Raw genomic sequence first — 23,414 nt, 5'->3', positions numbered from 1 at the left:
GAGAGGGAGAGGGTGGGAAGATTTGGGAGAATGGCATTGAAACAGGTAAAATATCATGTATGAAATGAGTCGCCAGTCCAGGTTCGATGCACGATACTGGATGCTTGGGGCTGGAGCACTGGGATGACCCAGATGGATGGTATGGGGAGGGAGGAGGGAGGAGGGTTCAGGATGGGGAACACATGTATACCTGTGGCGGATTCATTTTGATATTTGGCAAAACTAATACAATTATGTAAAGTTTAAAAATAAAATAAAATTAAAAAAAACATAAATGTGAAGGAGGTTGAAAATGTATTCCACCTGAAAGCAACCAAGAGACAATATAATTTAAATGTATTGATATATTTAAATATTGGATATCTAAATATATTGATATATAATATATTTAACTATAAATACTTTTGTAGTATCATTTTTGAAATGCTATACTGTGAAATACTGATCTCTTCACTTATTGAAGAAAGTGGTACTTTCTTTAGAAATACATGAGATGATCATAAAGAGTCCAATTTAAAAAGCCCTAGTTTAAACAAAAAGCAATGGCCTCACCTCATGGAAATAAATTGCAAATATACTGTGGAAACTTAAAGGGTTGATGACCTGGGCTCACTCTCATTGTTTTCCTGGGATTTTCCTTTAAATCTCAATACAAAAAGTATAAACAAGTAAATAAGCAAATAAAAAATCTTTACAGGTAGGTCCATAAAAGAATGTAAGAAGAAGAGTTGCACAGCTATCTTTTAGCAGAGTATAAAATTCCACCAAAAGTATGTCTGAGAGCTAAAAGGGGCTTTAATCTGAACCCTGGGGTCTACAGCTATGTCATATCTAGTCAACATCATAAACTCACCCTAAAGGTAGGACTGCCTTTTTTTTTTTAATTCCTTTATTTCTTTCTTTTTTAAAATTTATTATTATTTTTTATTTTATTTTTTAACTTTACAATATTGTGTTGGTTTTGCCATATATCAACATGAATCCTTTATTTCTTAGGTGGGTGACAAGCATTGTTTCTCTGGAGCAGAAGATTGTGCGTAATTTGGCAAAAACTTTTTAAAGAAAACATAGTGATGTTGCTGACAATGTCAGTTTTGAAGCCCTCCATCCAATCTCTCTCAAACATTGTGAGCAAATACCAAAACCTGACGGAATTCACTCCATTCAAAGCCAAGTAACAGAGAAGTTCCATCACAGAGCTTGTGCAGACACACTTTGTAAAAATTAAAAGGGTTAAAACAACTACAGTTCGGTTCAGTCACTCAGTCGTTGCCAACTCTTTGAAACCCCATGGACCACAGCATGCCAGGCCTCCCTGTCTATCACCAACTCCCTAAGTTTACCCAAACTCATGTCCATTGAGTAGTGATGCCATCTAACCATCTCATCCTCTGTTGCCCCCATCTCTTTGAGATAAGGAATTATTCAAGAGAGAGAAGAAAATTCTGTATAAATATTTTCCAAGTAAAGCAATTGAAGAAATCATGAACCAAATTAATTTTTTGATATTGTGATATAAAAATGGGTCAGTGATAAATTAAGGAAAATGAATACCAGATGTGATGAAAACTTGACAATTCTCCTTGTTTACTTCCTCTCTGCAGAGACTATGAGGGACACTTCTCCCTGGAAGTGTGGTCTGGGATTCCAGTTTTTCTCTAAGCTGCTGCTGCTGCTAAGTCGCTTCAGTCGTGTCTGACTGTGCGACCCCATAGACGGCAGCCCACGAGGCTCCGCCGTCACTGGGATTCTCCAGGCAAGAACACTGGAGTGGCTTGCCATTTCCTTCTCCAATGCATGAAAATGAAAAGTGACAGTGAAGTCGCTCAGTCGTGTCCGACTTTTAGCGACCCCATGGACTGCAGCCTACCAGGCTCCTCCGTCCATGGGATTTTCCAGGCAAGAGTACTGGAGTGGGGTGCCATTGCCTTCTCCGCTTTTCTAAGCTATAAACTCCCTAATCCTCAGAAAGGCAGCCTTCTTCAGAGTCTCTTCTCAAGAAGGCATGACCGTCTCCTATTGTCCAAGAATGGTTATTTCTCTTTCTTCTGCCTGACTTGCAGACCTTTCCCACTGTTACCTCCATCTGAGGCAGAGGCACTAGTGGTCATTCATCCTGGAAGCAGAGAAGGTGTGTTGAGAGCCCAGGTTACTCACCCTGGCTGCTTGTTGTCTCCAGCTGTTCTGCCACTCCACATCCTGCAAGAGCCCAGGACGTCTTTAAGATGCTTTAGCTGTAGTGTCATCTCCAGGGAAGGCCAGGCCTGAGCCACAGAGGAGCCACTCCACTCAGGTCCCTGAGGACTGAACAATTTGTGGCTAGCTCTTGGAATGGGGAAGTGGTTGGAGCAATTAAACAATAATGGAGGAAAGGAGACAGACTCATAGATTCTACAATACCCCAGCAATTTTAAATTATCTTCACAGACTATCCATTTCAATCGCATTTGAAATCCTTCAAAGACAATATTCCTCAAGCCAGCCCCCTCTTGGCCAAATTCCAAGACAAATCCTGCAGGAACAGCCCATTTTTGTGGGGGGTGGAGTGATGTGTTGGGGGCCTAGTAATGTTGGCCTCCCCCAGCCAGAGGGCATCAGGGAAGGCTTCCTAGAGGAAGTGGAGAGAGCTCAGACTTCTAAAAGACCCACAGACCCTGTTCTGAACTCTCAGCTCTCATTCTGGGACAGACTCCAAGACTTTAGGCTTGTAGCTCCAGACTGCAGCTGGCACAGATTCTGCCCACACGCCTAGCCTGGGGCTGCCCTGTTGAATCTAGGTCAAAAGGAGGAAGCTTAGTAGAAACAATATGAACTACAGAGCCATTCAAAACTCAGTTCAAATCTTTCTCCATTTCTTGATGTTTCTTCCCACATATAAGTTCTGTGTCCCTTCTTTCTCCCTTTCTTGAGAGTTCTACTCCAAAATAGCTGTGACCTCAGCTCTTTCCTAAATCAATTTGGACTAATGTCACTCACTTGGAGCTGCTTTCTATGAACACATCTGACTTTTCTCCTCTGATTTTGGCTGCACTCTCCAAGCTGAGGGCTTCCCAGGTGGCACTAGTGGTAAAGAACTCAGGATGGTAAAGAACTCAGGATGGTAAAGAACTCAGCAGCAGGAGACGTAAGAGATCCGAGTTCAATTTCTGGGTTGAGAAGATCCCTTGGAGGAAGGCATGGCAACCCACTCCAGTATTCTTGCCTGGAGAATACCCATGGACAGAAGAGCCTGGCCAGCTACAGTACATAGGATCACACAGAGTCAGACACGACTGAATCGACTTAGCACAGCACTCCCAGATGAACTGGGCCCAGTGTATCTCCCTTTCTCCTCCATAGGTGATAAATAAATTTAGGAAAAATTACTCAACTTTAAAATCTTATATCAAAATAAATTCATGTTCATTTACCTGAGCTGAGATTTCAGCAGTACTCCATAATTTTCCTTTTGGTTTTTAAATTGTCGCCATTCTTCTCAAGCTCTTTGTCCAATCTGCCATCTTACTCTCAGTAGCTCATATGCTACTGCTCCCAGCTTCACAATGAGAAACAAGGGCCATCAAATGTGCCCTCTCTGAGTCTTGCCTAGTCCATCTGCTCTTTTTCCTGCTTCCACTCCTACATCTACACCATACTAGATGGACCATTCTAAGGCAAGTGTGTTTCATATCAACCCCATCTCCAAGCTTTTAACCACTTCTTTGTTGGCTGTCCATCACTTACAACAACAACAAGAAATCTTGGAATGGCAAAGTAGAAACTGAGATACTTTATTCTTTAAAACTCTTTTTGAGACAATTGTAGATTCATATGCAGCTGTAAGACAACACAGAAACACCATATATCCTTCACTCAATTCTCCCAAAGTTAACATCTTGTGAAACAACAGTACAATACCAATTTAGGAATACTGGCATTGCTACAGTCATGATACTAAACATTTCCTTCACCACAAGGCTCCCTCATTTTTTTTTTTTCTTCTTTTATGTGGACTCTCACTCCCCTGTTTCCCACCCCCTTTTTCATCCCTGGCAATCACTAGTGTGTTACTTATTTCTATGCTTTTGTCAATGCAAGATTGTTTTACAGATGAAATGGTATAGTATATAATTTTGGGAGACTATGTTTTTTCCACTCAGCATGACTATCTGGAGATTTATCCAGCTTATTCCATGTATTAATAGCTTGTGCCTATTTAAAATTGAAGTATAATTGAGTTACAATATTGTATTAGTTTCAGGAATCTGAGACTATTATGTATTTCTGTTTTTCATCTTCAATTTCTTTCATCAGTTTTATAGTTTTCCAAGTTCAAGTCTGTTACCTCCTTAGCTAGATTTATTCCAAGGTTTTTTATTCTTTCTGATGTAATTGTGAGTGGGATTATTTCCTTAATTTCTATTGGGACTCAGAGCATGGGGATTTTTCCTACAGCCCTCTACCTCTCCCATATGCAAACCCTGCTGCTGCTGCTAAGTCGCTTCAGTCGTGTCTGACTCTGTGTGACCCCATAGACAGCAGCCCACTAGGCTCTGCCATCCATGAGATTCTCCAGGCAAGAACACTGGAGTGGGTTGCCATTTCCTTCTGCAATGCATGAAAGTGAAAAGTGAAAGTGAAGTTGCTCAGTGGTGTCCGACTCTTAGCGACCCCATGGACTGTAGCCAGCCGGGCTCCTCTATCCATGGGATTTTCCAGGCAAGAGTCCTGGAGTGGGGTGCCATTGCTGGTCTTCAAAGTCAGATGCTCTTGGGGTTCATCTTTCTGATGCAAAACCCCTGTCGGAGACCGTGATGTAGGGTTTGGGCCCTTTGTGCCTTGGAGAGAATCTCTGCTATTGTGATTATCCACCTATTTGTGTGTTGCCTTCCCAGGGTTGTGAATTTTGACTACATTGTGTCTCTGCACCTCCTACCCATTCATTGTGATTTCTTCTTTGTATCTTTAGCTGTGGAAAACTGTCTGATATATAGTTGCTCTGTATGTGCTCTGCATGTATGTATGTGAAACTCGCTCAATCTTGTCTGACTCTTTGTGACCCTATAGACTATAGCCCACTAGGCTCCTCTGTCCGTGGAATTCTCCAGGCTATAATACCAGAGTGGGTAACTGTTTCCTTCTCCAGAGGATTTTCCCAACTCAGGGATCGAACCCACGTCTCCCGCATAGCAGGCGGATTCTTTACCATCTGAGCCACCTCTGTAAACAGTTGTAATTTTGATGTAACCATCGGAGGAAGTGTGCTCAGGGTCTTCCTATTTCACCGTCTTCAACAGTTTATTCTTTTTAAATGCTGAGCAATATTGTAGGGTATGGCTATTACCACTGTTTTTTTGTTTGTTTGTTTGTTTTTTAACAATTCACCTGTTGAAGTACATTATGTCTTATTTCCTGTTTGGGGTTAGTATTTTAAAGTTACTACAAACATTTTTTGTACAATCTTTTGGTACACGTATTTCTTCATTTCTCTGAGATCAATACCAGAGTGCAGATGCTCAGTCATATGTTTGTTGCATGTTCAGTTTTTAGAAACTACCAAAATGTTTTTCAGAGTGACTAGCTATGCCTTTTCACATTTCCTCAGCAGTGTATTAAGCATCCAGTTTCCCAACATCCTTGCTAGCATTTGATGTTTTCACATTTGTTTAAAAAAAAAAAAGGCTAGCTATTCTTATAGATATATATTGGTATCTCGTCATGGTTTTAATTTTCATTTTCTACGGGGCTAATAATTTTGAACATTTTCTCATGTATTTATTTGCATCTATGTATCTTTTTCCATAAAATGTCACTTTATGATTTTTGCCTATCTTTAGATTTTTTTATTCTAAATTTTCAAAGTCCTTTTTATATTCTAGATACTAGGCCTCTGTTGGATATGTAATTGGCACACATATTCTCACACTCTGTATGTTGTCTTTTCATCCTTTAAACTGAGTCTTTGATACACCTGCAATTTTTAATTTTAGTGAAGCTTAATTTATCAGTTTTCCTTAAATGAATCATGTTTTTGGTGTCAAGACTAAGAAAAGCTTTGCTCTAAATACTGAAGATTTTCTCTTAACACTTTCCTAAGAGTTTTATAGATTTATGCTTATGTCTAAAAAAGTTTTACATTCAGGTCAGTGATTGAAATTTATGTATATATTGAGGTATAATTAACAAATAAAATTGTAATATACTTAAAAGGTAAAATGTGGCAATTATATATACATATATATTGTGAAAGGGCTGGATCCCCACCATTCAGTTAATTAATAAAAATTGATCACCTCAAAAAACTTAGTTTTTTTTTTTTTTGCTGAGAACACTGAAGTTGTACTCTCTTAGCACATTTCAGTTATACAAGGTAGTGTTATTAACTATAGTCATCACATTACACTCTAGATCCTTAGAACTTACTTATCTTATAACTAAGAGTTTATATTTTTTTCATCAACATTTTCCTATTCACTGCTCCAATTCCCAGCCTCCGACAAAAACCATTCTGCTCTGTTTCTTTGAGTTTGATGTTTTTTCCTCCTGATTCCACATATAAGTGAGAATATGAACTATTTGTCTATCTCTGTCTAGAATGTTTCATTTAGAATAATGCCCTTCAGTTTTATCTATCCTGTAACAAATGTCAGAGTTTCCTTTTAAAAGGCTGAATAATATCCATATATTATGTGTTTATATATATTACATATATATATATGTAATATATATGTACATCACATTTTCTCTATCCATTCATCTGCTGATAGATGCTTAGGCTGTTTCCATACATTGGGTATTGTGAATGATGCTGATATGAGAGTGCAGGTATCTCTTTGAGGTAATGATTGCTTATGGTATTTTTATTTTTAATTTCTTGAATAAGCTGCATACTGTTTTTCCTAATGCCTGTACCAATTTGCAGTCCCACTAACAGTGCACATATGTTCCTTTTTCGCCACATTCTTGCCAACACTTGTTATCTCTTTCCTTTTGGGTAATATCTGACATACACTCTAACATCCACTATTGTTTATTTTGGTATTCTCTTCATTTCTTACAAGGCCTAGAAGGTTGTAAATTATGCTTGAATATTTCAAGTTAAATGACATTTAAACATGGACATTGGGCATGAATTCTGGCACCAGCTGGGATAATTGGTGGTGATCATTTTTGGAAAGAATCTCAGATATGTGATGCTGGTAATCTCTGGTCATAAATATGTATTGAGAGTAAATCTTTTCTTCTAATAATAATTTTTAAAGCCTGGGGAAATCTCTATCTCTCAAAACAAACTTATGTGGTGTTCTTATTTCTTGTCAGTCCAGGGTTGGGTAAATGATATGCTGCTCAGAGGTGGGGGGTAAATGTAATTATTGTGGGGATGGGAGTTGTCTTGCTTATAGAGCAACCTCAGACACTGTGGCTCTCATGGGGAACTCGATACCTAAACTGGTGCCCTCCACTGTTCAGGCCAACATAAACATGGCTGGGAACAGGGCAAAGCTTTTATGGTCCTTGGTCCCCAGAGATCCTTGTTCACTGGGAAAGAGACTCTCACGACAGCGAGCACTTGCCTGAGACCCAGAGGCCTCTCACGGCAGGGGCTGCCTGGGACCACCTCTCTCAGTTGACTCAGCTCCCCAGGCACCCAGAGGCCTCCTTCTTGAAGTCCTTCCAGGCCATTGGGAAACAAAAGGCAAACACTCTCCCAGGACCCTGGTTTGTGTGAACAAGGAATAAGTAATGGCCATAACCTGTTTTTAGTTTGCCACTTTCTAGTATGCAATTGCATTTTTTCTGGTATAGTTTTGAAAACTATGGCCTTTCTGTTGATTTTTCTTCTCTAGTGCATATAATCAGTCATTTCAATCCAAATTGAATCCCATTTAAGTCCCACTTCCCCTCTCCACTACACTCCCTTTCTTCACCTCATTTTCCAATCTTAGTCCTGCTGGTGTGTGTATGTGAATTGGAGGGGTGAGAGAAGAACAAAGTCCAGGTCTTAAACTCCAAGCTCCTAGGCTAATGTGCTCTAATCAGTGTTTTAAAACAATTTGTGTGTCTTGCTTGCCACAGACAGAAACCCATATTCCTATCTCCTCATTATCCCTGTAAGACAGGGATTATTATCTATCTTCTCAATCTCTTCTCAATGATAATAATGAGTATTTATTGAGTTCATACTATGTATTAAACACTGCACTAAGCACTGTGCATGGATAATTGCACATAATCCTCACAAAGGCACTGAGGGGTAGACACTAATATTGCTCAAAATAAACTAAAGAGGAAAACAAGCCTCACAGAAAGTGAATTGACTTGATGATCAGAATGGTTTTCTCTCTCTGCTGGACTGGACCTCCTTTCAGAGAGCCCATGCATATCTACTGGGTGGAAATTCCCCCATTTTTGAAAGAAGGTTTGATTTTTGGAGACAGCTATAATTGGTAGAATCAGGGAGTAGGAGGTCAAGTTGATAAATACAGTGTTTGGGCAAACAGTAGGTGTGGCCTCAGGGAAGGAGGCTGGTTTTCTTATGTGGGTCAGAAAGCAGTTCTGAAGGAGTCCCAGGAGAGATTCAGCCTTGCAGGACTTTTTGAATTGTTCCCAGCTTCTTAATGTTTGCGCTTCACTTGTGGCTCAGGTGGTAAAGAATCCGCCTGCAATGAGGGAGACCTGGGTTCAATCCCTGGGTTGGGAAGATCCCCCAGAGAAGGGAAAGGCTTACCCACTCCAGTGTTCTGGCCCAGTCCATGGGGTCACAAAGAGTCATACAGGACTGAGTGACTTTCACTTTCTTAATGTTCAGAGCACATCATATAACTTCCCTGGTGGTCCAGCAGTTAAGACTTTGAGCTTCTACTGCAGGGAGAGGGGGTGACGAGGGAGGGGGTTTGAATCCTGGACAAGGAAATAAGATCTCACATGCCACACAGGGCAGCCAAAAAGTAAAAAAAAAAAAAAAAAAAAAAAAAAAAGATTGGAAATGGGATTTAGATTTTTTAGACTTTACATAATTTAATCACCATGTTTACAGACTTCAAAGAGATAATGTGATTTAGAAAATGTCACAAGGCTTAGTAACATGACTGGAGTTCTGAGTTCCTAAATCTCATCCCAGGGCTCTGCCTTCCTCTCAGTATGGTGATCAAATGTGTTCTTCTTTGGGATACTTAAACAGCAGCAACAAAAACTTAATATACTTTCTTTAACCTAGATGCAATCATTTCAACATGTTCTTGTTATAAAATTGATGGTGATGTTTTACATTTTAAAAATAATTATCATAGTAAAACATACATAAAATTTACCATTCTAACAAACATTTTTAGGTGTGCAATTCAGTGGGATTAAGTATATCCACATTGTTGTGCAACCATCATCGCTATCCATTTCTAGAACTTTTTCATCATTCCAAACTGAAATTCTGTTACCCACTAAACAATAACTCTCATTCTCCCCTGCCTCCAGCCCCTGGAAACCTCTACTTTCTATTTTGATGAATTTTACTTTCTAGTTCAATGAATTTTTAGTACCTTATAATTGGAATCCTACAATATTTGTCCTTTTGTGTCTAGCTTATTTCAGTTAACATCATATTCTCAAGATTCATTCATGTTGTAGAATATATCATATTTTGTTCTTTTTTATGGCTGAATAATATTCTGTTGTATGTATAGAACCAGTATTCTTTATCCATTCATGTGTTGAACACCTGGGTTGCTTCCACATTTTGGCTATTGGGAATAGTGTTGCTATGAATACAAGTCTTTGGACTACTCTTTTTTTAAAGTTAAAATCCTGGGGCATAGGGAAATGTAGGGGAGACAGAAATGGAATATGAATAAATTGGACAGCAGTGAACAGTGAGAGATTTGGGAGCGAGAGATGGCACACTTTATTAAGTTGTTAATCTGGTTATTCTCTTAGATGTATGGAAGTAGTCAGGAGGGTATGATTTGAGGTAGAGCAATGCACAGGAAAATAGAAGAGAATGGAAGTTGTGGGAAGAGACATAGTCAATTTCATCAAATGAGGCTCCTGACCTCATTATTTGGGGTGAGGCCCAATACTCGAATTTCCACTTTTACAGTGGAAATTTTATGAGCATGCCTTTGCTTTTTTAAAGGAGCCATTCATTCTTCCATTCTCTCCCTCAGACCTGGTCTATGTGCATTGATGAACTGCAAGACTTTGGAGGCTCTTTTACAGTCTCTAGGCAGGCGATCAGAATTGGATGCTCACAGATACATCATATACTAGGAGGACCCTTCTTCAGGAGAAAGGCTAAGAGTCTGAGGTTCCCCCTTTCTGAGCAAGAGCCTACAGGCTGAAGTCACCCCCCATGGTTTATCCACCCTAGTTACCCACAAAAGATTTGTTCAGTGAAGCTGCTGAGGGAACACATAGGCCCAGTGATTGTCCTCAGACTTTAGCATCTCATCAGACCTGCTCAACGATACAATGGGAATAGTCCATCTTGAAAAGATGCATTTAGCTTTCTGCACTGGTGAGAAAGAAGACCAGGGAACCTCTCACATAGGATTCTATGAATGTGAAAGCAGTAGGTATAACACTTAGCAAAATTTGAAATAAAATTTATAATGTCTCATTACCTAAGTTAAAATTCAGACCTTGGATATGTTTGACAGATACAGAAAACACTTAAAAAAAGGGAGACATGATTGAGAAGATTTTAGGGATAAATAGACAAAAATATTCTCCCTTAGTCAAGAAAGAAGCAGGCTGTAGAACATGAAGGTTGGCTGTAAAACATGAAGAGTAACCTAGATTTGTTGCTCACAACAAGGGCAGGGTTATCTCTCAACACAAATAGTCATTTATCTCATAAGGCACATGGTAGAAGGAAAACAGCATTTACACAGGCTGAGGAGATAAATGGCAGATGTTAAACAGGAAGCAATGCAGCATGGACATTAAATACTGTATTTGGTTATGAAATTTAATTTGGAATCATGGCATGGCACCCATAAAACTGTGTGCCTTAGTTTTCTCAATGTAAACCTTGTTTCTTGCACTGGTAATGGAGGACAAAAATAGTCCCTCTGCCATAAAGTTGGTGTGAAGATAAGATAAAACCTATAAAGCACTTAGATTTCTGGAACATTGCAACCACTCAAGATATATTCATTGGCATTATTATTTAAAGCTGAACTTCCCAGGTAATAAATAGGAAACAATGAGTCTTTGACAATCCCTGGTGTACATAAATGATCAGTTTCATTTTTTCCATTTTAAAAGTTGTACATGCTAACTTGTACAAATTATAAAAGATGTACAAGATCTCCATAAAAAAGGAATTAGAAGATAGAAACAGAAGTAAGTCACTAGTAATTTGAGCACATTTCTTTCAAGGCATAGATTGTTTTACAAGTTAGTTTCAATCATGTATCCTCCTTATTTTTCTTAACATTACATGCATGTTTCATTTTATAGCAGAGCCTTTAAAGGTCACATAATATTTCCTTAACATGGACTGTTTCACATAATGTTCCATTAAGTGAAAAGACCATGTCTGAGTCACCAAGGAAGCCCATACTTCAAACCTTGGATGTCAAATACATGATTACTATAAATAATGGTATGATTGATATATCTTATGAGAAACTTGTTTTCTGCATTTAGGGATATTTTATGAGAATAAATTTTCAAAAGAGAGATTACAGCATTAACACTCATAACTTTTAAAAAGCCCTTGCTACATTTTGGCAGTTGCACCATCAGTGGTGTTGCTACAGCATATATGCTCCAACACAAACTCCTTTTACATTATGAATTTTCATTAATAAAAACTGCTAATTAAATAAGCAAAAATGTTACCTAATTATTGTGTTAATGCAGGTTTCTTGGACTAATAATCAAAGAAAATTTTCCCTTGTTTAAAAGTCAAATTTTACTTTTGCCACTCTCCTTTACATTCTTTTGCTGCTTATTTTCTAATTTTAGCTTTTTATATAACAAGGATAGTAGTAATAGTTGTAGTGTTAGTCACTCAGTTGTGTCTGACTCTTTGAGACCCCAGGGACTGTAGCCCACCAGACTCTTCTGTCCACGGAATTCTCCAGGTGAATCAGTAGTACTGAATAGCATTTTTACCTGCGGAAAAGAATTATGCTAAGTCGCTTCAGTCGTGTCTGACTCTTTGCAACCTTAGGGACTGTAGCCCACCAGGCTCCCCTGTCCATGGGATTCTCCAGGCAAGAATACTGAAGTGGGTTGCTGCACCCTCTTCCAGCAGATCTTCCTGACCCAGGAGTTGAACCCATGTCTCTTACATTTCCTGCACTGGCAGATGGGTTCTTTACTGCTCGTGTCCACCTGGGAAGCCCAGAAAATAATTACGGCAGCCTCAAAAATTTAACCCCAAGCAGAGGAAGTATTTAGAAGCCAAACCAGAGAAAATCACTGACGTGTTTATGGGCAACTGAGATCAAGCTAGCATTAGTAAATCATTATATCAAGCCATTAAAGGTAAGAATAAGTGCCGTGGTAAGGGTCACTTGCCTCCCACAGGCTGAAACTCCCTGTCACAGCTGATCTTAAACATAGCTAGCACCCGAGTTCTGATCTGTTTGGTCTTGGCACCGTAAATGATGGGATTGATGACAGGAGGCAGAAGTAGGTAGACATCACCCATGAGAACATGCACAATGGGATGAAGGCTGTTCCCAAAGCGATGCACCACTGAGAGGCCGATGAGAGGCACATAGAAGGCCAGCACCACACCAATATGTGACACACAGGTTCCAAAGGCCTTGGCCCGCTCCGACTTGGAAGGCAGTTGTAGAACTGTTCGTATAATCAGAAAATAGGACAAAGAGATGAACAGGGCATCCACACCCATGACCAGCAGAATGGCAGTAAGACCATAGACCACATTGGGCAATGTGTCTGCATAGGCCAACTTCATTACATCCTGGTGCACGCAATAGGAATGCGAGAGCACGTTGGATTGGCAGAAGGCTAGCCGTTCGATGAGCAGAGGCAGTGGGATGAAGAAGAGGGATCCGCGGACCACAGCCACCAGGCCAATCTGGGCTGTCACTGTGTTGTTGAGCACTGCGGCATGGCGCAGCGGGTGGCAGATTGCTATGTAACGGTCAAAGGCCATGGCCAGTAGGATGGTGGACTCGATGGCTGAGAGAGCGTGAATAAAGAACATCTGGGTCATACAGGCATCAAAGGTGATCTCCCGGGAGTCGAACCAGAAGAGGGCGAGGATCTTGGGCATGGTGGATGTGGACAAGGCCAGGTCGATGGCTGCCAGCATGCAGAGAAAGAGGTACATGGGAGCGTGGAGGCTGCGCTCCATCCTTACGATGAAGACCACGATGCAATTTCCAAACAATGCCACAGCATACATAGAAAGCAGGGGGAAGCCAATCCAGAATTGAGCTGCTTCTAGTCCTGGGATACCAATAAGTACAAAGGTGGCATGTGTGAAGTTGCAGGTACTCATAGCTGGCACCGAGAAGGTGAGGTCACACTGGCAGCCTGCTAGCCTGCTAGGACGGGGAGCACAGTCAGAGAGGCTGGCCCCAGAGACCCGGGGACTGAATACACCTTAGCTCTCCTTCCCCTTCTCTCTTCTCTCACTCCTCCGAGTCATCTGGGTTCTTTCATAAAAAGGCTGTCTGAAGCCTCCTGCCAAAGGGGAAAGTGACAGCTCAAATTCACTTATCAGTCACTACTGTCAAAGTCCATTTACATTTGTAAAAGGGAAACTGGAGAGAACAATGCTCACCCCCAAAATCTGTCCTTCTCAAGTTCCCTGGGAATCATTTTTTGTTCTATAAGCATTTACTTGTAAGACTTATCATATATCAAGGATATTTGCTAGATGCTGAAAATACAGAGACAAAAATGCATATTTTTGCCTTTCAGGTGCTGTGACACATCATTTGCCTTTCAGATACCTTGCCTAGAGTGAAAGATAGATAAGTAATGAAAATATTAGAATCTTGGGATATGTGTTAGGAAAAGATGTGCATTTAACGCATAGGATGGGAGAAGCATCATCAGAGGAAACTCTCTGAAACAAGATGATCCTTCTGTTCAGTCTTGAAATATTGAGTAGAAATTAAAAAGACAGAGAAGGGAATAAAAGGTAGAGCAAACAGTGGGGATAGGGAGATTTTTTATTTTGTTTTGGTTTTGCTTTGTTTGCTTGCAAATTTTCAGGATTCCAGGTCTGAGGTCAGCAAGAGAGGAAAGATACAACTGTAATAAAAAATAAAAATAATAAAAAACAAACAAACAAAACCCACAAAATAAAAATTAAGGAAAAAAGGCCAAAGTCAATATCTTAAGGTAACAGGGAAACTTATTTGGGGTCATCAAATGAAAGGTAGTAGTTCCCACCAATGAATTCCCTGGAGATGAAGGTGCTGGTAGGATCCTAGCTGCCAGGTGTGGCCCCTGTGAAGGCTTTCTCTCCATTCCTGGCTGATGGGTCTCTCTACTTTTAAAAGTTGTCTCTAAGGCCACTCTCACTGCTACAAAGAGAGCTTGAGTTGAGTCTTGATACTCCCAGAGCTTTATCTTTCTTGGAACCTCTGGCCATGAGTTATTTATATTAGGTGAATCTTTGATTTCTTAGGAAACTCAGTGTTGCTCTGCCTTATTCTGTGTTCTGATCTCATCAAACTCTTTCCTGAAAGTCTCCCTAAGTACCCTGGTATATAGAGCTAATTGTCTCTAAAGAGCTAATGGCTTGGCTTTTCAAAAGAGGTTCTGAATCTTTAGAATACACTCTGCAGGTGATTTCATCAGTGATATTGGGATTAAACTGTTCATCTTCCCCACTTCTCCCCACCCCACCAGGATTCCTCTTCACTCCTAACCTGTGTCCTTTCTGCTGCTGAGACATGCTTTTCTATTTGGCCTTAGTGGAGAGGGTTTGGAGAGGAGAATGACCAGGTATCTAAAAACACAATATGATAAAATGAAAACTAAAAATTTTGACTTAGATTATCCTCATCTTGGATAAGCAAGAAAGAACAGATCCAGGTTCAAAGGTCAGAAAATCTCTCCTCTGATGACTATCCGTTCTTCTCCATTCTCAGACATGTGCCAAGATATTACAGCTACCTTCCTTGACAAATATCAGATCCCAGCTTTGTCCCCCTCAGCTGCTGTCAGAGAATGAAAAGCATTTTTCAGAGGTAGATGCTCACAAGCATGGAGGGTAGCAAGGGGAGGACAGTAATGCATTTCTCCTTTCTCAGCGCCTCTGATGACAGCATTCACATGGGCAGACAGAAGGGTCTCTGGTGGCCTCAGAGTCAGATATCTCCCTGACTCTTCTTTCTGCAGGGCACCTTTTCTGCTTTGCTGGTAGCAGCCTAAGACTTGGGGCCATTGTTTCATCTCCCCAGTTACCTATCCCAGAAGACCTCATGCTTTCCTCCCATGTGGTCTGGTCTTCTGCCTAAAGGGATGCTAGCCAGACCCAGTTGCCGCTTCTCTTTGGGTCTGAGTGTGGCTGTAGCATCTAGTCTCACTTGCCTTTCTGGGTGGCAGCTAATGCTCTGGAATACTTCTTCCTCATCCATGAAGATGTGGGTGGGATACAAGGGCTTCCCCTTACCCTGCCACGAGACAGTTTGTAGGGTCTTCAGGGTTCCTTAGGATGCCAGGAACCATGGGCTGCCTGACCCCAGCGAGGGTGCACTCACTTGAATATGGTACAGTCCTGATGAGAGGCAGCTGAAGCCGATTCTCCCTTTCAGGCACAGATTTATTTATAACTGCCTAGGAATCCTATGGGGATAGGCTATGGGAATATGGACTGAGGGCCTGGAGGCTGGGCAGGCAGGGGGCAATACCTCCATGGCCACTTGTATGTCACTCCTACAGGCTTCCCACTGTTTCAGTCTGGTGAGGGTGGATGGGTGAAGATTACCAGGGGCCCACTTCCTCTGCCATCACTCCCACACTTACACATACAGGGCTCTTGACAATCTATATCTGCCCATCCAAGTAACTCAAACTCTAGTTAGCCACTTTACTAGACACACCTGCCAGTGTATGTAGTTTGGTTCTTGAGCTCTAGGAGTTCATATCCTCTTTATTGAGACAGGCACACAAAAATATAGTCCCATAATTCAAAATAAGGCCATGCACCTCTTGAACTTCTCTTTTCCCAGCCCCAGCTTTTCTTTCAGTTGATGAAATGGACTTTCAGGTGAGGAAGCCACTTTTCATTGCACCTGTGTCACAGATAAAGCATACACATAACCTAAAGTCTCTTTGCTTAGGTCCTATGGTTCATGAATTATAATATGGTCAGAGAACCAAGTATTCAGATTCTTTATTTATTCACATTCAACAAAGATTTATCAAGCCTGGCATACTGCAGTTCATGGGGTCACAAAGAGTTGGACATGATCTAGCAACTGAACAATGACAGCAATGTAATAAGAAAAATAGATGCCACACATACAAACCTCCAGCCTCATGGAGTATTCTGGTTAGGGTACAGACAGTACATGGAGTTGCTATAAAAAATGAAAGAGGATGTTAGGTAGGCTTCAGGAGAAAAAAAATAAAGGGAAGAAGGAAATAAATACATCTCAAGGGGATAGTAGAAATTTTAAATGAAACTATTGCACAATATTACAAAGACCACACAGAATGAAAGCATTTAAGGAGAAGCCTAACAGAGTGAGAAATATATCCATGGAGGTATTTGAAGAAGACTATTCCAGGAAGAAGGAAAAGAAACCACAAATAAAGTTCCTGAGAAGAGAATGTATCTGGGGGTTTAGAACACCAAGAAGGCCACTGTGCCGAGCAGAGGGAACCAGGGCAAGAGTAGTAGGGAGATACAATCAGAGAAGTAATGGGCAATTGGATCATATAGGACCTCATAGGACTTATGGAACATTTAAGGATTTTCATTAAGAAGTCCAAGTGAAATAGTGGCCATGTGTCTACCACTGCTCTGGCCTTTAGGAAAATCTCCAATTCATTGTAAGCTTGTCCCTTGGGTCAGAGATGACATTTGCTCTGCACCCCAGCCCCATTTCCCTTAACGTCTACATTATGCCCTCCCTGGGAATGGAAGCTTACAAGTTGCTTGGATGGTTGCACAGTGGGGCTTTTCACATGTTAGTGTTGGTCCTGCAGGAGGGTGCTGATGGGAGAGAAACATCTGTAGAAGTAGTGAGAGCTTCATGCCTGTCTAGTTCTTAAGACTGAAGTTCCATCTCCTCCCATATTTAGGACGCTGGGTACCCCAATCCATCTTCTCTAGCCCAAGCACCTCTTTGTCTCTCTCCCCTATCTCCCTGCCCTAATGTCATGTGTGGAAATATCAAACAAAAATTGAGTCTGTGAACCCACATCATGTGCTCATTTTCTCTTATTTCTAATGGTGACTGAGACATCGTCCCTTGATCTCAAGAAGTAAGCAGAGTCTTTTGTGGGAAGAATGCTTACAGTAGAGTCTGAAAAAGGGTGCCATGAAGAAGCACAAAATGATGCAGGAGAACCTGAAAAGGACATCAGGGAGACTTGAGACATCATGAAAACACCTCTGAAGGAAAGCTGCTTCTACTTGGTTAGAGGGAAGAGAGTGAGGGTGCTGTAAGTGGAGGAGCCTGTGCAAAGGCTTGAAAGTGAGATAGAGCAATCAAGGCTAAGGAAATGCAAGTTGTTTGTTGTGCCTGGAGCTCTGGGTGGAGGGGAAGCAATGACTTTGAGCAGGCCACACAGATTTTATGATTTTTTTTTTCTATCTGGTAGGAAGAGAGCTTAAATGAAACAAAGTCCTTATTCTCAAAGACCTTACCTTTTAATGGGGAAGCTAGAAAAGAGATAAACAGATATGTAATGCGTTACAGAGAGTGTGAAAGTGCTAGAAGTTAAAACAAGGTAGGTAAGGAAGAGAGTGAATGAAGGCAGGAACTGAGGAAGAGGTGGTGTTGTCATTATTATTTTTTGTAGTATAAAGGGCCCTGTAATAAGGGGGTGCACGAGTGGAGACTGCATGGTGACAGGCAGTAAATAACACATCGGGAGGAAGAACATCTCAAGTAAAGAGATCTGCAAGTGCAAAGTCTGAGGGTGAAGCATGCTCGGTGTGTTTAAGGGAATGTTTGCAGGTTAGTGTGGTTGTAGTAGAGAGAGTAGGAGAAGGCAATGGCAACCCACTCCAGTACTCTTGCCTGGAAAATCCTATGGATGGAGGAGCCTGGTAGGCTGGAGTCCATGGGGTTGAGAAGAGTCGGGCATGACTGAGCAACTTCACTTTCACTTTTCATTTTCATGCATTGGAGAAGGAAATGGCAACCCACTCCAGTATTCTTGCCTGGAGAATCCAAGGGACAGAGGAGCCTAGTGGGCTGCCGTCTATGGGGTCACACAGAGTTGGACACAACTGAAGCGACCTAGCAGCAGCAGCAGCAGCAGCAGCAGCAGCAGCAGCAGCAGTAGAATGAGTAAGGAGGAGAGTAGTAGGAGTTGAAGTTGAGCTGATGAAGACCAGTCAGAGCATATAAATCCTTGTAAGGTATTACAATGACTGTAAATGTTTCTTGGGTAAGACAGGAGACCTCTGGAACATGTTAAACACAGGATGTGACATGATTTGTCTTGTGCATTAAGATAATCCTTTTAACTACCGTGGGGGAAATAGACTGTACTATAAAGCAAAATCAGGTTCAAAATGATGATGGCTTGGAACATGGTGGTAGCAGTAGAAGTAGTAGAAAGTAGTTGTACTCCAGATACCAACATCGGGAACACCTGGAATAAAGAGTCATCAGCATTTGCTAAAGATTGGATGTAGAATGGGGGAGATGGACATGTGTCAGAAATAACTCTAAGTCTTCTCTCAGCATCTTGAAAAGCAGAGTTTCTGGGTTATAGAAAACTGTGATTGAGAATGTTTTTTCCTTGGTGTGAATACCAGGATATGGTTTTGGATATGATGAGTCTAAGATGATTTTTAGATGTCCAAATGAAGATACTGATGCACAGGCAATTAGATATGTCTGGACTATATTATAAATACTTATTTGGGATTTACAAGCTTATAGATTGTATGTAAAGACATTATGTTAAATTAGATGACCAGAAATGAGAATATAGCAAAGAATAAGACGGGTCTCAGAACAAAGTTCTGGGACATTTCAACATAAAATGATAACGAAGATGAAGATTAATAGTAATTGACTCAGAAAATACTATTGTCAAACATGCTGAGGAGTTTGACATCATCCTAACTGTTAAGTAACTGGTACTGTGAATAAATTCCCTGTAGCTATGAATGACTACTTCTACTTCTTTGTTGGATCTGATACCAGCTATAGGGCTCACCATTACTGAGTGATTACTGAGTAAATACATGTATTGTTGAAACATGCACTTTAAATTTTTGAGAATTATTGGATATACCCAGGTTGGAAAAAATAATTAGCTTGCTGAATTAAGCCATACATGAAATAAATGTTACAAATTAAAACAATTCTGATAATACAACTTGTAATTCCTTTGCAATTCTAGTCACTTTTTAGTTTCTACTGGGGCAAAAAGTTGAGGGAGGTCAGAAAGAAATTCTGGAATATGCTTAGCTGGGAAAGAACATCAGGTAGAAATACATTTGTGAGGTTTGAGGATTTTGTTTTAGGCTTTTATTTGATTAATTGGTTGAAAATTTTTAGAGAATACAGTTTTATTTTTTTGTTTGTTTGTCTAAATTGTGTCCCCCCAGTACAAGTTAGTTAATTTATGTACGCTGCTGCTCAGATGGTCAGTCGTGTCCCATTCTCTGCGACCCCATGGACTGTAGCCTGCCAGGCTCCTCTGTCATGGAATTCTCCTGGCAGGAATACTGGAGTGGGCTGCCATTTCCTCCTCTAGGGGATCCAATTCATGTATAATTATATGCTGTATTGTGTATACATGTTTATATTACATATAAATATAGTATAGATATATAAATACATATATTGTTTATACTACATACACAATTAAGGTTAAGAGTAGGAGGACCCTGAAGGAAGTCAGTTTGCAGGTGGAAAGGAAATGTGGCTTCATTACTTACTAGCTGTTTAAGCATGTTACTTAACATTTTTGTGCTTCAGTTTTTCTCACTAATACTAAAAGTGACTATCTTATCATTTTGTTTCAAATATAAAAATGTGTTAATATGTGTAAAAAACAGAACAATGACTGGTCAAAGGAAATAATAAATATTAGTTAAAATTATTAGTACAGTTAGGAAATACTACCTATTTCTCAAAAAGGAGTGACTTTTTCATACTGTGTCATCTTACCTGCTGAGAAGTGGATGAAGTAAAAAGAGACAGACTACTGGCAGGATAAACAACAGCTTAGAATAAGCAGTCATTGGAGGAGAAATTCTAGACAGTAAAGCTGTTTGTTCCTCCTATTCTAATGTCTCGCCTCCTCATTTGTAAAACAAATGGGTCAGTCAAGCTGATTTTCTAAATATATTTCATCTTTGATTTTAAATATTTGCACATTTGGTATCAACGATCACCAGATTCACTTTTCAATTGATAAAAACAACCTGACATAGACTGTTTCTGTGATTCTATGTGTCTTTGGAGTGGAGAATTTTTATCACAGCTCTGCATATCTGTTTTGTCTTCACACTGTAGATGACGGGGTTCATGACAGGGGGAATTAGCAGGTAGGTGTTAGCTATCATAGTATGTACGTAGGCTGGGGCCCGTTTCCCAAATCTGTGAACAAAGGACAGACTGATCAATGGGATATAGAAAATGGCAACAGCCCCAATATGAGAGATACATGTGCTGAAGGCTTTTTTCCTCTCTTCTGGGGATGCAATGCTGAGGATAGTCTTAATGATCAAAACATAAGAAAAGGGGATGAGGATTGAGTCCACACCAACAGTCGAGATCATGGCAGTCAGCCCCACTGCATTGTTGAGCCTGGTGTCTGTGCACGAGAGCTTCATCACATCAGGGTGGAAACAGTAGGAGTGGTGGAGCACGCGGCTGTGGCAATAGGACAGTCTCGTAAGAAGTGCTACCATCGGCGTGAGCGTTAGCGTCCCCCTGATGACAATGGCCACTCCAATTTGAGTTATTCTGGAGTCCGTCAAAATGATGGCATACCTGAGGGGGTCAGAGATGGCCACAAAATGATCAAAAGCCATGGCCAACAACACTGATGACTCCATGACAGTGAAGAATTTAATAAAGAACATTTGTGACAAGCAGGCATTAAAGCTGATCTCCCTGGCATTGAACCAGAATATACCCAGCATGGTGAACAGAGTAGATACAGACAAGCCAAGGTCAGTGGTGGACAGCATGGAGAGGAAATAATACATGGGCTTGTGGAGGCTGGGCTGAGTGACGATGGCAAAGAGAACCAGGCTGTTTCCTGAGAGAGCAGTTGCATAGAGAAAGCAGAAGGGAATGGAGATCCAGGTGTGGAAGGCTTCCAGCCCGGGAACACCAGTCAGCACGAAAATGATGGAAGAGGATGTGGTATTTTGCAAGTTTGACATGATGAATTAAAAAGTACAGAATTCCAAGATGAAATTCTGGAATAACCAAAAAACTTACATTTAAACAGGCAATCCAATTACAGATAATTTTATTCAACCAAAAGCTAACCAGAGATGAAGATCTATATACCATGTAAATATGAATGGCTGATATAAATTGATAAAATAATTGCAAAATTTCAACTGCTTTAACAATACTTTTTTTTTTTTGTATTTGCCCCTGCTCATGATTTTTTTTCCCTGGAGCATTTTGCTGATAGCAAGGTTTATATTATGTGATCTTTTCTTCTAGCCAGAGATGGCAGAACTAAGAAAAGAAACTTGACCCAAGACTGGCTGATCATATTCCATCCTCTTTGGAATATATTCTGTATAGTTGGCATCAGAGACAAATGATTGAGGCTTTGGAGGAGCAGTATTACATTGGTCAAGAGAAGAGAAAGCAGTGAAGCTTACAGATAATTTGGGAAGCCAGAAAATATTGAGAGATACTTATAATGCAAAATAACATGTATTAAGTGATAATAAATGACTTAAGCATCAGTGTGATCATGTGCAGGTGACTATAGTATCTAACCTTTCAAATGACCATTTTCATTTGACCCTCGTCCAGACCCTTATAGCATCTGGAATTGCATTAGAGAGATGGAGAGCTAGAACACAGACTTATTACCTACAGAGGCCTCTGGCCCCTGGTTGATATAACATGCTGTCAGTTTCAAATATATTGCTTCAGTTTCTTTACAGACTAGCTTTTCTCCATTAGCAAAGAACAGATTTTTCTCCATTTTGTTAAGACATGCTTCTAAAGAGACACCTAATAGAATCTTACTGCTTTGCTTTGGAGGGGAACATAACTTTATTTTTCATTGAATAAGCAATTGCATCCTGGGTAAATAGGTCTGTATGAATTGGAAGAAGGGGTATGGGGAAAACAGAGATTAGTATTCCAAAGCTTTTAGAATGGCATATGTGAAAGAGAGTTGAGCCACAATGAACTTGTAACCAATGTTAAGATCACTGTTCCTTAAGGGAACCTAAGAGTTTCCAGAACACAGTTTTACCCAAAGTGCAAGGTCAAGAATTTCCTAAATAAATCTCTTAGTTTTTTTTTTTTTTTTAAATCTCTTAGTTTTAACAGGAAAATTTTTAATTTGATTAATGGAAAATTCAAGGAAAAAAGAATGTTAAATTACATGAGTTGGTCAAATCAGTGAACTATGACTTCATATTCTCCAGTTTATAAAAATGAGACTGTTTCCAGAGAACCAATCAAATTACTGTCAGAATATATTAGCAAATTTCATAAGGGAAATGAGAAGTAACAAAAAGGGAATATTTATTTAAAAAGGAAAATTTTTTCTGGATACTACACCCATGGCACTGCCATGGCTTTGATCATTTTATAGAACTGAAGTATCAGGATTCCTTAGTGGTCCACGGTTAAAAAAAAAAAAAAATCTGCCTACCAATGCAGGGGACACACATTTGATTCCTGGTCTGAGAAGATCCCACATGTCTTGGGGCAAATAAGGTTGTGTGCCTCAAGTACTGAAGCCTGGGTACTTAGAGCCAGTGCTCTGCAATAAGAGAAACCACTGCAATGAGAAATACATGCCTCTGCTAGAGAGTAACCTCTGCTTGTTGCAACTAAAGAAATCACACGCAGCAAGAAAGACCCAGAGCAGCCAAAAATAAATAAATAAACAATTAAAAAATACTTAAAAAATGAAATATCAATAGATATTGTGTCATGCAACTGGCATGTATTTAGCAGTTAACTGTGAAAGTTTGAAAGATTAACAGGTTCTATTAGCACTTTTTGATATTAATTAAAACTATAGTGATTTCTGAAAATCTTTTTTTTTTTTTTACAGCTTTTACATTTAATAAGTATGTATTGATC

At 40.1% G+C, this 23,414-nt stretch overlaps 2 protein-coding genes across 3 annotated transcripts in view; both read right to left on the bottom strand.

Moving 5' to 3' along the window:
• Positions 1-12,276: 12,276 nt before the first annotated feature.
• The window catches only part of LOC104989994 (olfactory receptor 51E2), an 18,242-nt gene continuing 7,104 nt past the window's right edge, over positions 12,277-23,414 (bottom strand). Inside the window, exons 1-2 of one of the 2 annotated variants that reach the window (XM_010841883.1) lie at positions 16,449-16,665; positions 12,277-13,644 (exon numbers count right to left, since the gene is read on the bottom strand). In XM_010841883.1, coding sequence (XP_010840185.1) covers positions 12,497-13,459 — 963 coding nt within the window. In that variant the 5' untranslated portion in view covers positions 13,460-13,644; positions 16,449-16,665 and the 3' untranslated portion in view covers positions 12,277-12,496. Of the gene's footprint in view, positions 13,645-16,448; positions 16,666-23,414 lie in introns of those variants that run through there. The other variant, XM_010841876.1, reaches the window with a different exon arrangement.
• On the bottom strand, positions 20,301-21,669 carry LOC104990014 (olfactory receptor 51F2-like). The gene has a single exon (XM_010841897.1). The coding sequence runs from the start codon at positions 21,506-21,508 to the stop codon at positions 20,564-20,566; it is 945 nt and encodes a 314-aa protein (XP_010840199.1). The 5' UTR covers positions 21,509-21,669; the 3' UTR covers positions 20,301-20,563.

This window comes from Bison bison, unplaced genomic scaffold, assembly GCF_000754665.1.
Source record: "Bison bison bison isolate TAMUID 2011002044 unplaced genomic scaffold, Bison_UMD1.0 scf7180017847111, whole genome shotgun sequence".
In the NCBI taxonomy this organism is placed as follows: Eukaryota; Metazoa; Chordata; class Mammalia; order Artiodactyla; family Bovidae; genus Bison; species Bison bison.
The sequence above is the reverse complement of the archived record's forward strand: the minus strand, read 5'-3'. Positions and strand labels throughout refer to the sequence as shown.

What these genes read in the sequence shown, in the direction of transcription:
- LOC104990014 (XM_010841897.1), bottom strand. Translation starts at nt 21,508, where the DNA reads ATGTCAAACTTGCAAAATACCACATCCTCTTCCATCATTTTCGTGCTG.